Source organism: Podarcis cretensis, assembly GCF_951804945.1.
Source record: "Podarcis cretensis genome assembly, chromosome: Z".
Taxonomy (NCBI): domain Eukaryota; kingdom Metazoa; phylum Chordata; class Lepidosauria; order Squamata; family Lacertidae; genus Podarcis; species Podarcis cretensis.
The window spans coordinates 47207047-47222682 of record NC_137184.1 but is presented as its reverse complement, the minus strand read 5'-3'; the positions used below and the strand labels follow the sequence as shown (position 1 = coordinate 47222682).

Below are 15636 nucleotides of genomic sequence, written 5' to 3'. Positions count from 1 at the left end.
GCCAGGCTTTCAGCATGCAACATACTGCAGTTTAAGACACCCCTCCATCACTCCCCCAAAGAAAGACAAGAAAAACTCAGTGCAGTGTTGAACAAGTATATTTTTAGCAAAAATAGGCTTTTACTCTCTTTCCCACATGATGTTCTGTCCCCCCCCCCACAAAAAAATCATTTACACAGTAAACAGGTCAGCTGCCGCTGTGTGCACTGAGCCAGCTCCTGACCTCCCTGATGTCTTCAGCTCTTAATGGTCCCTTCCCACCAGCATCTCTCCACCGCAAACTCCCCACCATCCTGCCTTGCACAAAGTGAGAGTCTCCCAAAAGGTGCAGGGTGTGCACAGTGCTCCACATATATAACAAACATGCACAACTGCCCAAATGAAGGGTGACCGTAGCGCCTTGTGCCAGTAAGGAGAGTGGGCTTGCTGTGTTTCCAGAGTGGCATTTGCCAGCATTATAACGGGACCCCAGCCCTCCTGGCTCGGTGGTGGGGAAATCTTAGCAAGAGCATTTATAGATTACAGGGAGACCCACCCAGAACCAGCTCCCAGCATCAGACTGTGTTCCTTGGGAGGGGGTAAAAAAAACAAGGGGATACGTATTGGAGGAAACCCACCTTGGGCAATGAGTGAAAGTGTTCAGGAGTGCAAGGTGGGAATCTGTGGAATCTCTGTAGCTTTGCTACAACCAAAGCCAAAAGGTGCTGGGGAGTCACAGCCCTCTTCCTAGGCAGCCATGAAATCAGACATCAGGAAGGGGAAGCAATTGGGACAGCTGGGGTGGCCGGGAGACAGGCTGCAAAACTGGTACAACTTTGGGAATATAAAAAAGAGCAGAAGTGGAGGCCAGGAAATGACCATTGAGGGCAACTCTAGAAAGAGTAATGGAGTGGAATTCTCTCACTGGGAGGAGCACTGCAGGCCCACCTGGTGCTTTCCCACCATCATTAGACTCCAACTCCCATCAGCTCTTGTAAATATGGCCAGCAGTCAGAGGAATGATGGGAGTTGTAGTACAGCAAACATTCAGAGGGCATGCCAGGTTAAAGAAGGCTGCTGCAGACCTCCTCCCCGCTGGACCAGTAGGAAGCAAGAAAGTCCTTCCCTCAAAGTCCAGGGACTTATCTTTTCCACAAGTTTGGCTTAAAGCCACTGACCACCCCAACTGACAGAACATCCAAGACCCAAAGTGGGCTAAGACATTGGCACAATTATGAGCAGCAGGAATGGCACAAGGCAAGGAAAGGGTCCTCTAATACTGTAAAGGACGCCAGAAACTCAGTAAGAGCTGCTACAACTGGACCAACAATGAATTGCAATGACGACCCCACCCATCCCCATTAAAAACATCTAGCCACCATGTGGCTTTCCACACCCTTTGCAGCACACACCTGCCTGCAAAAGGGTTGTGTGGACAGAAATGGCTCCAAAAGCTGTTGGATAGAAAACACCCTTGCACGCAGCCAGCCATCTGACCCAATACTTTCTCCCAGATCCTCAGAGCTCAGCAATTGCACAAGACAACAGAGGACCGCTGGGAGGAAAGGCGCATCTTTCTCTTCACATCTTAAGAGGGGAAGGGAAAGCTACCAAGTAACTGAAGTCACTGAAATGGCATGGTGCATGAGCCAGAGTCCAGGGGGTGCTCGCCTGCAGCCCTCTAGGAGACCATGTACTGAGTGATGGCTCGAAGGGCGTAGAGCAACTCTGCCTGCAGCCGGGCTTCCAGGATGAGAAGGTTCATGTGGACCTAAAAAGGAGCAGAAGAAAAAGGGATGGTTAGAGGACAAAGAAGCCTGACTGGGACCACAGGGCAAGGGTTAAGTACATGTGAGCTTGTTGGAGCAGGCCAGTGGCCAATAAGATGCCCGTGGGAATCACACAAACAGAACATTAGCTCAACAGTTCTCTTCCATTTTTCATGCATCCTGAATCTTCAGAAATTCATCTCCATTGGAGTTCATTCACAGGTTATAGTGTTTTAAGAAACTCATTGGAGCACCAAACTACCAATGGTGGCTACTGTCTCCCTCTACAGTTGGAGGCCGTATGCCTCTGAATTCCAGTTGCTGAGAACTGCTGCTAGAGAGAGTGCTTTCACCATCTGCTTGCGGGCTTCCCATTAAGGCATCTGGTCAGCCACAGTGCTAGACTAGGGAGGCTTTGGGACAGATCCAGGTGGGTTCTCAAGTTCACCCAGCCCACCTCTAAAACATCTCTCCTGCACCATTTAACTGTGATTGGACAGAAACATATGAAACTGCCCAGTACAGAGTTATTCAAGTGCTGGTCCATCTAGCCTAGCATTCTCAACAGCAGCAGCATTGGCAGCAGCAGACTCCCAAGACCTCAAGCAGAGCAGTTTCCCCAGTCTTGCTGCTCAACCTTCTGCAGTAGATGTAGATTGAACATGGGACCTTCTGCATATACATAATACTCTCTATCCACCAAGCTCTCTAAGCTATTGGACCTGCCATAAGCTCAGTGGTTGAGCACATCAACTTTTAATTAAGTGTGGTAAATCAAGATCAGCACAGCCTATTAAATTAATCAAACCATTGTTTGTAATCCCTCCCTCCTGTGTCGGGACACATTAAATTGCTCACTTAGGAAGGGGTGGGTTGGGGGAGAGAAGAGAGGAGAGAAACCCAACCTCCTTCTCTCCAGTGCCCTCAATCCTGCAGTCTTGATATAAAAGTTTTTTTAAAAAACAAACAAAAAAACCCTCTCTAACAACCTGGCATTTGGTACAGAAAATGATTCATGGACATCCAATTCCCCCAGGGTCTTAAAAATACACAGGGCCAGCCAACTTCTTTGAAAAGGCAGCAGCAGCAGAGATTAATGTCTTTGCCAAGCAAGGTGGTTAGATCCTCAGGTTGCAAAGCAGGTGGCTGATTTTGCAGGGCAAAAAAAAAAGAACACAGCCGGCAGTAGAACACACAGAACTATGGGCACATAAGCAAAGCTCACTCAATTAAAAAGCAGGGCAGGGTCTGCATGTTGGTGGGGACCAAAAAGTGCATGTAACACTCCTTGTCCAAATCTCTGTCAAGGCCAGCACTGTGCTGGAATCTCTCCTCCAGTTTCTCAAAAGTTTTCTAGCTCTGTCTTTTGCCTCATAAAGATGTCTTTAGCAGACTGTGCCTGTTGGGTTATGAGCTTGCTTATTCATTGCAAGAGGGGTATATTGTGCATGTTTTATTTTCCAGCAAATCATTCTGCAGCCTCTCTGGCTGCCCATGCCTCCTAATCTGAAAAAAAGCCCCAAAGGGCGAGTTCTTGTGGTGTCTCTCTGTGGGCTTTAATGGGCATGGGGGCATCCAGGGGTGCTGCAGAGTTCAAGCTGCTGGAGTATGATGGTTTGTAGAATGAAAGAAGAGACGACCAACATACACACAGAGCCTTGGGCACCTTAGAAGTGAAGTACAGAAGACAAAGCCCCTGCCCCCTATGGATGAGAATTTCACCACACTTTCCTCTTCCCTTTAAAAATTTTCAAATGCAGTATCTTCTTTCCTCATCTTAATAACTGACAAGTATGTTGGAGTGGTGGGGCAAGGAGAGAAAACAAATATTTTAGGCAGAACAATTTCCCAGCTGCCATTCTAACAGTGTTTTTTTTTGGTGGGGGAGCATTCTGGATTCACTGCAAGTGAAGAGGAATGCAAACATCAGCTGAGCGAGAACTGCCTGTACCACATTACCATGATGCTCTAAAAAGAGAGGGCACCTCACCCCCCCCCCAACAATTCACCATTGGAGATGTGGTTTTGTTGCTGTTACTATTGCCTGTGAAATGGATACAGCCTGGGCATCACCAAGGAGCAGACTAATGCCCCTTTGCCCAAGACACATACACATTCTCCACCAGTAATAAGGTGGCAAATTCAGAAGTGCCAGGATCCCTTCAGGATAGTCACAGACACACCCCACCCCCTTCTACGATTATACAATGATCTTATAATTATACAGTAAAAGCTATTAGAGATGCATTGTATCTCCATGTGTTGCCTCTCGGCTAGATCTGCTATTTTCTGTGCGTGTACATAAGCAAATGATTTGGAGTGCTCCAGTATCTTCTTTTGAATTTAAGTGGTTTTTTCAGCACCTTGTTTTTTCAGTGTTATTAAATGCTCAGCTTTGGAGCATGGAGAACAACTTCTCCTTGGTGTTCTTCTGATGCTCCTCCTCCAGAGTGACCCTGGGAGACCGTCCTCAGTGGCTGAACTCACCTCCTTTCACTCCCGATGGGCTCCAGTCAGTACAAAGGGAGAGAAGACCTTTTCTCAGTGGCTCAAAAGCTCCCCTTTCATGTGACTGGGCAGCTTCAGGACCCTGAGGTAGAAACCGTAACGGGTCTTCAACCCCTGCAATCCCTGGACCACCGCACCTCTGTCCTCCATCCACTCACAAATCCTGCTATCTCTAACCTTTTCGCTGTGCTTGAACTGCTTCCAAAAGTGCGTGAACGTCTCCTGATCCAACTTCTCTGGGGTGCAAGTCACAGTTTGTATGTAGAGCTTGAGTGTCCGTTCCAGGAGCTGGTTCACCTCTGAGTAGTCATAATCATCATACCTGGAATGGAACAGCAGTTACACAGGAGCTGGCAACCAGAATAGTTTGTCTCGCCCTAAACACATGTCAGTTTCAAGCCAGATTCCAAGATGCCCTGGGCGAACAGGAATTCTGCCTGCTTCCTCCTCAGCTGAAGCTTAGGAAACTAAAACAAAACATTTGCCGGAGCCCAGGAGAATGATCTGGTCCAAACCCTCCTGTCTCTGAAAGGCAGCTGGCTCTCCAGTTCCTGAACATACACACATACAGCAGAAGCAGAAGCTCCAAATCCTTTCCTGCAGGGATCTTGCCCAGATCCATAGAATGCAGCATGCACCCTCCTCGGGTGCTTTTCCCTGCCTGGCATGTCTCCCTGATCAGCTACACTGCCTCTCCTGGGTGGGGGAGATTTTGAAAGGGTGTGTGGCAGGATACTGAAACCTCAGGGTTTTGCTTTGAGCTAAGACTGTGGCTCAGCGGTAGAGAACCTGCCTTGCATGCAGAACATCCCAAACTCACTTCCCTGGCATCTCCAAGTAAGGCTGCGAATTGCACTCCCTGTCTGATACTCTGGAGAGCTGTACCCAGTCAGAGTTGCCAACACTGAGTTACATGGACCAGCAGGTGTGACTCTGGTACAGGGCAGATTCCCTGGTGGTCGGAATGTAGCCTGCTTTATAGAAGGTAAGTATCACATCCATTGCTCAGACTGCTGTTGCCTCTGGCCTCATCCACTACGTCGGGCTGAAATAAACCTCCCCAAGTCCTGCTTTAAATGGGTGCAGCAGAGACTAGGCTGAGTGGGGAGAAATGGGATGATTCCTCATGCTGGGCTGTAGTGCCTCCATATATATCTAATTCAGAATATAAACAATAACGGTATATTATTAATCTCTATTATTGCTATTTTATTACCGTGTGTGTGATTTTTTTCATTTATTGTGAGAGGCTTTTTTGTGGAACCTCGTTCAGCTGCACCTTATGGGTCCATGGTGGTAAATCCAGCAATGGAAAATTTATGTGGTGCCTCCCTTCCCCGATGCCCTAAACAGGTGCTTATTTTGTTTAGTGGTTAATCCAGCCCTGCATTAAGCACAGTATGTGGCCTGGCTTGCGTGAGGGACGGGCAGGGGGTGTTTTTGGACAAGTGTTTGGTCCCCCACAGAGCACAGGAGAGACGGGTGAAGGAAGTGGTTACCTGATGCTGAACATGGAGTGGACGTAGTTCCACACGCTGCGCTTGAATGTGGCTGGGTCACAGCCCTGCCGCTTTGCCAGCACACAGCTCTGGAGCTTTTGGACCTTTTGGAACTTGTCGTCTAGCAGAAACCCGATGTCAGTGTACAACCTGTTCACCAGTGAGAAGCCGTGGTCTGCCCAGGAGTAATCCTGCCAAAAAGAAAAAAAAAAAAAAAAGGTGGGTCGAGAGAAAGGACAGATAAGGAAAGGCAGAGGGAGGGTGCCACCAGCAGCCCCCAATGCAGGCTGGGGAGGACCAGCAAGGTTTCTGTGCCAATTCTGTCCCCCACAACTGTGCAGGACATTTTCAGGGGGATCATCACCACTCAATCACAGCCACTTTAACGCAGCACCTTTGTAACATTTGTGAAATTTTTCTAGAAATATTCTGCAATTGCATTGTAGATTGATGCTGTGTCTTGATATTCCACATATTTTGTGGTTTTTACTACTTGTGTTTATTTCGCTATAAAATTCATTGTTGCTGAATTAGGTGACTCAAAATGTAGAATTTATCATTGTCATTATTATTACCATTAGCAGCAGCAGTACGGAATGCAGAATTTTGAGTTTTTTGCATGGGTTTCAGCTGACATGTGCAACCTGCTTAGAGGTTGAAATATTAAAAGGTTGTGTAAATTAAAATGTAATAAGCATGTACCTGCACACAGAATATCTGTGGTTGGTTCTCATTAAGCTGAGCAAAATCCTGGTACCCAAAACTGGGGTCTTCAATGAAGCAAGAGATGTCTGTGGTGCCAGAAATTTCACCATTGCAAGCTGGAAGCCATAAGCAAAAGAAAAAAGAATAAGAAAGCTGTGTTGAAAGGAAAAGGAGAGGGGCCTTGGAGAAAAACCAGGGTGTGTGTGTGTATGCATGCATGGTAGTACTGCATTCACTCCCTGCATGCAGAAATGTCTCCACCCAGAATGTTCTCCTGCAGCCTTACCTAAATGGAGGTTGGTCCATGTGGGCAAACAGGCAGTGCCCCACCGAACCCAGTCTGTTTACAGCTGCCCCGCCTGCCTGTCTGCCATCATGCTCACTACCAATCATAGAACCATACAATTGTAGAGTTGGAAGGGACCATGAGGATCATCTAGTCCAGCCCCCTGCAATTAAGAGCCTCTTGTTCTACAAACTGAGCTTTCTCAGCCCAGATGATGGTAGTGCCTGCCAGCTTCCTCCTCCTTGGTCTCAGCGTTGGCCTTGTCAAACACAGCAGGGAGAAGGAAGGGGTAGAAGCTAGAAGCAGCTGGCTCTCCATGCCATGGGCTCTGGTGCCATCTACTGTTGGCCTCCCTGCCTTCCACCCCACCAGTCCCAACGAGTGGCTGCCACCACTGGCATCCACCAGCGTCCAATACCCTTCTTAGGCATTACCTTCTTCCCTCTCAGGTGTTCTCATCTCCTCCCGTGCCTCATTCTCCACTTTCAGCTTGTGAATGCGCTCTTGTAGAGACTCCACCTCTGCACAGGAATCCATAGACTGCAGGCCGGCGGGGGGGGGGGGGGAGAGAAAACACCAAAGAGTTTTGCTGGCTCCCAGTCCAAGAAGGGCTCCTCCCCACCCAACCACAGTCATGATGATCAGTCAGACCAGTGGTGCATCAAGTATTGTCTACACTGACTGGCAGCAGCTCTCCAGGGTTTCAGGCCGGGGATTTCTCTAGTCCTACCTAGAGATGCTCGGGATCGAACCTGCAACCTTCTGGATGCAAAGCAGATGCTCCACCACTGAGCCACAAATCCCATATTTCAAGTACAGAATATTCCTGCCTTCTCACCATGCCCACTTCTCTGTATACCCCCCCAACCTCCCTTCCCAGCCCCCGGAGCATCAAGTGCACCTTCTTGCGGTTGTTATGAAACACATCCTGGCTGCAGCCATTGTTGACTTCACAAAAGCACAGGCTCCCCGGCAGCGTGAGCTTCAGCAAGCCGTCTGGCGGGAAGTCTTGTTCACAGCCACATCCAAAGGCGAAACTGGCCAGTGCATGGTAGTGGGCAAGGAGCACAACAGCATGGACCAGTTCTGCAAGGGACCAGCTCTCCTCCCTGATCTGCAGCAGCTTCTGAAAGGGAAGCAACAGAAGGGGAAAATCACCTCTGAATGCAGCCAGTGGCCTCAGTTCCCAGGAACCCCACATTCCAGACACGGAAAACCTCTCACACAGCTGTCAGAATGCTTCATTTAATCCGTGCCCTTAAATTTAGTCCAGCTGCCTGTTTTAAGTTAGGCTTCACACCCACTTGCCAGTATTTCAGTTGTGGCTGCCATTTATCTTAACATTTTGACAGAATTGCTTCATCGTGTATTTTGTATTATGTGTGTTTATTGTGTGCAGTTGGTTTTAAAGTTGTAAACCTGCTTAAAAGCCAATTTAGGCAGCACACAGATTTAATAATGATGATCATGATCATCATTATTAAATCTGTGTGCTGCCTAAATTGGCTTTTAAGCAGGTTTACAACTTTAAAACCAACTGCACACAATAAACACACATAATACAAAATAAACGATGAAGCAATTCTGTCAAAATATAATAATATAATAATATATTATATTAATATATAAAATATAATAATGATAGTAATAATAATAATTTATTTATACCCCACCCATCTGGCTGGGCCTCCCCAACTGTATCACCATTCTCTGCTAGATTCCTTCTGCACAGACCCACGATGTTACCTCAAAGTGCTCCTTGCCAATGAGCCATGGCTGGTGTGCCAGGATCTTGTTAATCTCGCTGAGTCTTTGGAGTTTTGGGGGGATGTATTCTAAGCCTCTCAGCCACTGAGGGTCACCACCCACCCTCAGGAACTGCAGTGCATGTAGATTCACTAAGTATCGACACCGGTGCCGGGCAGCTGCCTGCAAGAGATGCAACAGGCACATTAAATACACTCAGAATCAAAGAAATGTAGAGCTGAAAGGGACCCTGAGGGTCATCTCATCCAACCCTCTGCAATGCAGGAATCTCAGCTCAAGCATCCCAGACAGATGAGCACCCAACCACTGCTTTAAAAACCCCCAAAGAAGGAGAGGCTACAATCTCCCAAGGGAGTCTGTTCTGCTTGGCCCATGGGGACAGGCATCTTGATCAATGCGCTTAGCGCAATGTGCTTTTCATATAGAGGCTATTTTGGAGGCAATGCAGGAAGAAGGCAACTGGCATGTATGCCCAGTTGTGCAGCACCCTTAAGGCACTGCACAAGTGCTATAAAGGTCTGGGCAGCAGAGGATGGTCCATGAGGACAGGTGGGGTACTGCCTCCCTAACCTCAGCTTTCCTTCAACCAGACCCCATGTGTCCGCCTTTTTTACTAGTGCAGAGGGTGGCACTGGCTGCCAGCTTCCTCATCCTTATCCTCATAGGGAGGAAGACAGGTACAAAGCCTAGAATTAAGTTGGCCCTGCCTTTCATAGACCCTGTTGCTTTTGCCTCCTCCCTTAAACCCACACCAGACCCAACGGACAAGAGACAACACAGGGTTATGAGCAGCTCCAAACCAATAACAGCAAACTGGTGCGTAAAATGGGGGAAGTGTGGGGTGAAAGGGATGAGTGAGACCAACAGCTGTAGCAAACAAATGAAACACACACACACACACACACACAGAGTTTGCATGGCAGCGGAACCAGCTTTGGTTACTCCAGAAGTTTTGGACTACAACACCTAATCTGGCTGGGGCTGATGCAGTCCAAACAGGTTGGAAAAGGCTGGCTTGTGCCAACAGGCAGGTGCCGAGCAAGCTCTGGCTGGAGCCTGGAGTGCGAGTGCACCTGGCCCTTTAAGCCAAAGGTGCCACGTTGAGGGCTGGCTCCCCCCCACTCACCATGATGGCAATGTAGTGGCGGCAATAGAATGGCAGCGGCCCATCCATGTGCAGTAGGTAGTGTTGCATCCGGAGGAAACTGTCCAGGTATTGCGGGTGATATCCCATCTGCTGGCTTATGGCTTCGAGGCACCCGCGGGTAGCCAGGGCTTTCACAAAGAGCAAGTGGGAAGTCCTCTCTTTGTCACCAGCACTCATCTTTGCTACCTGGGGAGGGAGCAGGGGGGAGGGAGGGGAAGGAGGAGAATGAGAAAGGTGTTTTGTGTCCCCCAGCTGCTCTTTTTGGGAATAGGAGAAGAGGGTGATAACAAGAAGAGGTTGACAGGTGCAGCGAGAAAGTGAAATTGCAAGCTCATGGAACGCAATGTGTCTCAAAGGCAGGAGTTGCTTTTATTACTGATTAAACTTGTAGGGGTTTTGGAAGCTGCCTCATACTGAGTCAGACCAGTGGTCCATGTCGCTCAGTATCTTCTGCAACGGGAACCTTCTGCAGCCCAGGGGCTGCGTTCCCTTCTGGGCAATCTCCCAAGGGCCACATGCCAGAGGTGGGTGAGGCCAGAAGCAAAAGTAAGAGGAGCAAAGACTGAAAATTTTACGTTTGTATGGTAGGCTAGATCCTACACACACTCACCAAATCCTCAATATCCTCTATATCCTCCATCCAGAAAACCAAGAAGCATTATGAGAGTTCAAGGGTACATTCCAGCTAGGCAAAAAACAAACAAAACAGTTTGGATTTGAAGCAAGATCAGTGAAGGGAGCAGCATGGGGAGAGTTCCAGGGGTAAGAACCAGGAGTGGAGGGTCACATCCAGACCCCTGGCCTAAGGTTTCCCACCCCTTCTCTACACTGACTGGGAACAATTTCCCAAGGTTTCAGACCAGAGCCTTTTGCAGTTCTCCTGGGAGAGACCCAGAACTGGACCTGGGACCTTCTGCAGGCAACAGAGATGCTCTACCACACAAAGATTCCCAGGTGCGTAACCATTGCAATGCACAAATCAGTACAAGAAGCATACAACCAGCGACAGACACAAATTATTAAAGAAAGCCGAGCATCACAATATCAAAAGATCAAGCAGCCCAACAGCAAGTCTAAGCAACACTCATGGTAGGGGGCAATGGGGTCTCGGTGGAAAGAGACTGTGTCCCCATCATCTGAGAAAAGAGAAAATGCCCTTCTCTGGGAAGCTGACTGGGTGTTAGAAGAAAACTTAGAATTGGGCACTTTCTTTGTGGGTTCAGGGCTGCACACAGTTCTGGACTATAAATAAGTACATGCCGGCTGCTGGACCAGCGCAAGGGTCCATCACTTTGTGTCTCACAACAGCCAGCTAGATACCACTGGGAAACCCACAAGCAGGATACAAGGGTGCTGACACATTTTTTTTTTTTTTTGCCACCATGTAGAAGCAATACACCATTAAGGCTAATTGCACTAATTTCTGATATATCTATTTTTGCTAGGGAAGAGTGAAGGGAGAGGAAAATGTATCACTGAATTCTTCCCTCCCAATCAGAAGACACAAGATTGAGCCCCCAAACCCTACAGATAATTTCACCAATCACTGCACAGGTCAGTTTATACCCTATTGAGGACTAGAAGCTCATTTCTCCCCATTTTTTTTTAATGAAAGCCAAGGTTCCTCTGATACCTTCCTTGAACAAACTAATCAAAGCAGACATTTGTTATCAGTGATTCTGCCATGGAGGGCTCCTTCCTACAAGTCCTTGTATCTCAAAGTCCAGGTTCACATGCATTTTACCCTCCAGCCTACCCCCTGAAATCTTCAGCTGGTCTTTCCAAGCCAGAGGGGCTCCTGCCTCCCACTTAAATAATCATTCAGGGGAGGCTCAGGCTCAAATCTCACCCAGAGCCCCATAAACAGATTTTGAGCTAACCCAACAGATAGTGCAAAAACTGTATCAATTGCAGGTGCCTAAGAGCATCGCTTGCCTGTACAGCAATACAAACAACTCTCCCTCTCAGTCTGCAATGAGCTATGGATAACATTAAGGCAAGTCTTGTGCAGTCCATTTAAGATCTGGGAAGTCGACCCACCCACCCACCTACCCACCCACCCAGGGCTTTGGGGCTTTTCTACCACTACTCCCTCACTCACCCATTTGCATCGAGGCTGGAACTCATGGCAAATAGACAGAGCAGAGAAGGACGGGACAGTGGAAAATCACTCAGTTTCACATATCCAGGCAGAGTACCCCACTCCTTCAGAGTCTAACAGGGCCTTAAAATAACATTCCTGAACTCTAAAATAAAATTAGAAAAAGCAACATCGGAAAGTGATGCGGCAGTGGGGTCAGTGGAAGTGCCAAAGCCTGGCCTTCGAGCCTCAGGAACTTCAGAGACTCCACCTGGTCCGGACACACGAGAGTTCTGTGCAAGTTAGTCGCAGGGGTCTTGTGCCAGAGTCCTGTTTAGAGGGAGCTCACTGCAGCTCCTGCTTTATTTTTAACATGCTCTGAAAGGAGGGGTCTAGGCTCTCCCCCCCCCCCATACACACCTTCTCCATCTCCCTGATGAATAAGTAATCTAGTAAGCTATTGGTCCTGGAGATGCCCTCTCTTTCTGTATATACAACACACATATAAAGCACACCTACTTCCCAAAGAGAACCCTGGGAACTGTCACTCACCCCTCAAAGAGTTGCAGCTCCCAGCACCTTAAACTACAGTTCCCAGCATTCCTTTTCCTTTTGGAGCAGAGGGAGGAATGTGTTTTAAATGTATGGTGTGGATGCAGGCTAGATGCATGCAAGTGTGATGGACCACCACCACTCTGCTTTGGGAACAGATGAAATTCTTTGAACCAAGGTGCAGATGAATGCCAACCGGTTCTTACAAATGCTTTTGCTACTCAGAGAAGAGTCCATTAAAATTAATGACCCTGACTAACTTAGGTTCATTCATTCCGATGTGCCTACCCTGAGAAAAACTTACAACCCAATGTGAAGGGAGGGGAAAAAACACCCCAACATCATTTTACAGAATTGTTTCAAACAAGTGGCAGATTAACCATCAAGGGAACAACAACAACAACGAGAACAGAGAGATAGGCTGATACGTGTTTGGGGGGAGCAGGATCCACAGTTTAGTTTACCAGGGTGCTTCTTCGCCCCTCCCCAAACACCCGACACGCTGAAGCCAGCCAACCTCCATCTTCAAGTGGGAGAATTATAGACAAGGGGGCGCACCCTGGGGAAGCGAGAGGTCTATACCTCCAAGCAAAGTGAAACACTACGAGAAGCACGGGCAGCAGCAGCAGCAAAATGGGGGAGTGTGCGGTGGTCTCTGCAGGGCGGTGCAGAAACCCTGAGTTCCCTTTTTAAAAAGGCTTTCCAAAACGCAACATCTCGGGGAAACCCCAAAGAACACGCCCCCTCTTGAAGGCTTAGCAGCAGCTGGACCAGTGACGGCCCACTCTCCCGTCCCGGTAGCGGCCCCATTGTCTCCCTGCCGGCGCGCCCCCCAATCCATCTATGCACCCACCCACCCACCCACCCCCGCCGCAGCGAGCGGGCCGCAGCGCCCCCTAGCCGCACCACCGACGAAACGCAGGAGGAAAAAGAGAAAAACAACTTTGATTGGCAGCGCGGGGAGGCGGAGGAGGAGAAAGAAGAAGAAGCGGCGGCAGCAGCATCCCGCATCCCTGCCTCTGCCGCCCGGACTAGGACAAAGAGAGCGGCGGAGGCCGAACGCGCACAGGCAGCGCTCCAGGGACGCACCGGACAAACAGCCGCTCCGGATGGATGTGGAGAAGCAGGGCGGCAAGCACCATGCCTCTCCCCCCGCACGCCCGTTTCCTGATGGGTCCTAATCCTGAGAGTCAGCGGAGAGCCTTCTACGCCCCACGCCCGCCCCCGGCTCTCCTGCCCTTAGGAGGTTCAGCTACGCCAAGAAAGCAAAGCAAGTGGGGGAAGGGCACTCTGGGGGCGCGACGTTCAGGGACCCTCCCCCCAATTAAAGCGAAAAAGTCCACCGCAGGGTTTTGTGGGGGGAAGGTGGGGGACACAACACGCACGTTCCGGCTGCAACTTCAACGGCTCGCATGTTTTTGAGAAGCGGGGATCCGTAGCATTCACCCGCTGTCAGGAGTGGACTGGAGGAGGGGGCGTGTGCACCCCATCCGACCGGCGCGATTGACTCGCCAGCAAACGCCGGCGGGGCTTGGAGCTCTTTGCTTACTCTAGAAATTGCACCCTCCTCTGACCCGGTTGCCACAAGAATCCCTTTTAAACGAACCCTTTCGGACGCGGCGCCAGCGCCCCAAACCGGCCACCTCGGGGGAGGTTGTTCTACGGACGTGGTGGAATTTGCAAGCGCGGAGGGTCTGTGGAATGAGTTTGTTGGTCGTGCCGCTGCTGCAGCATTTAAGCTGTGCAAGCGGGAAGTGAGCCCGAAGTGAGCGTGATTTTAAATGAGGGGACTTCTACGCCCCTTTCCCTCGGGGGTCTCCTTAAGCCCTGCAAAGACAGTCACCGCCAGCATCTCAGAGGATCTCCCGCTTACCTGCAGCCTATGGCACTGTTTTCCGCGGGGATGTTCCGTGCTAGCGGGGCAGAGTATCATTTTCACCGGCCTGCCGGGTTTTCCTCCCTCACTGCATGGATACGGCCACTACCGGACTCTGAGCCGCGGCCAACCGGCGAAGCTTACAAGCCCGGACAGCCTAGCTGGAGTTAAGAGGAGAAGGGGCGTGGCCCACCTCCCAACGCTGTCCAAACACTGCAGAGGGGCGGAGCCGAATAAGGACTCCTGGCCTATCCCGGACGGCGGGGCGGGGCATGGGGAGCCTTGCGGCAGGAGGCTTGCGTAACCACGTGGGTCCGAATGGAAAGTTACCTGCCCGTCAAGCGCCTAGTCCCCGCCTATTTAGGTGAAAGGGGCGGGGCCAAGGTTCCAGCGTGGTATTCCTTGACAGTTCTTAAAGGAGTCGCGCCTTATTTTTGCATGTGTGTTTTTGTGCATGTGTGTATGTTACTCTGTGTGCGTGCGTGCGTGCGTGCGTGTGCGCGCGCGCTTGTATGTGTATGTGCATGTGGCTAGCTTCCTCCTATACCTGTTGGTTTACTCGGAGAACCTACTGAAGTCTTCAGAAGCTTGTAACCTGCAAAGAATAGCAAGAACACTTGTATTAATAAAATAAAATTTAAAAACTAATACTATTTTGGTTATTCGGTCCACTCTTTGTTTTTCCGTTTATAGCTCCAATGTATATTACTGCAATAGTTTGCCGTATACATACCGTAAAATTTCTCATTCGATATAAATACTCTATATATGGAGCTCAGTCACTTTCTTCTCCTCCCGCCACCCCCCGCTACAACCCCAAAATCCTGAGCCCTGCAGAATGACAGAAACATAGAAATGTAGAGTTGAAAGAGACTCCACGGGTCAACTAGTCAAACTCACTGCAATGCAGAAATCGCAACTAAATAATTCCACACAGGTGCCCCCACAACCTCTGCTAAAAAACCTCCTAGGAAGGAGAGCGTACCACCTCTTCTGGAAGTCCCTTCCACTGTCAAAGAGCTCCTACTGTCAGAAAGTTCTTCCAGATGAATCTCCTTTCCTGTAGCTGGAATCCACTGGTTTGAGTCCCACCCTCCAGAGCAGGGGAAAACAAGCTTGCTCCCTCTTGCATGTGACGTCCTTCAGATATTTGAAAATGCATCTCGTATCTCCTCTGTTTTCTTTTTAGCAATCTAAACATACCCAACTTTCTCAAGCATCCCTCGCATCAGAGTTGGATTCCAGAGAGTTGATCGTCTTAGTCACCCTCCTCTGTACATGTTCAAGCTTGGCAATATCCTTCGTAAATTGTGGTGCCAAGAATTGGACACAGGACTCCAGGTGTGGTCTGACCAAGGCAGAGTAGAGCGGTACTATTACTTCCCCTTGATCAAGACACTATACCTCTGTTGAATCAGCCTAGAATTGGGTTAGCTTTTTTGCTGCTGCACCACACTATTGACTCATG

General features: G+C 49.3%; 1 protein-coding gene across 5 annotated transcripts; it reads right to left on the bottom strand.

Annotated features, from left to right (window-relative positions):
• Positions 1–82: 82 nt before the first annotated feature.
• Positions 83–14807, bottom strand: LOC307208167 (sestrin-1-like). Of its 5 annotated transcripts, none has more exons than XM_079962606.1 (10): positions 14166–14807; positions 10271–10345; positions 9640–9846; positions 8493–8675; positions 7648–7872; positions 7181–7286; positions 6458–6576; positions 5756–5946; positions 4434–4578; positions 83–1750 (listed from the first exon to the last, which is right to left on the bottom strand). In XM_079962606.1, exons 2-10 carry the CDS (start codon positions 10298–10300, stop codon positions 1661–1663), a joined length of 1296 nt encoding a protein of 431 aa, XP_079818732.1. In that variant the 5' UTR covers positions 10301–10345; positions 14166–14807; the 3' UTR covers positions 83–1660. The 5 variants fall into 5 exon arrangements, with proteins under 5 accessions (XP_079818732.1, XP_079818730.1, XP_079818731.1 ...); XM_079962604.1 differs by lacking the exon at positions 14166–14807 and adding an exon at positions 11762–13136; XM_079962605.1 differs by lacking the exon at positions 14166–14807 and adding an exon at positions 12293–13136.
• Positions 14808–15636: the final 829 nt, after the last annotated feature.

Coding starts and splice junctions, on each gene's coding strand:
- LOC307208167 (XM_079962603.1), bottom strand. CDS start 14,225: ATGATACTCTGCCCCGCTAGCACGGAACATCCCCGCGGAAAACAGTGC. Junction 8,676..9,639: donor GCCACTACATTGCCATCATG/GTGAGTGGGGGG, acceptor CATCTCTTGCAG/GCAGCTGCCCGGCACCGGTG. Junction 6,577..7,180: donor AACACCTGAGAGGGAAGAAG/GTAATGCCTAAG, acceptor TATGGCTTCCAG/CTTGCAATGGTGAAATTTCT.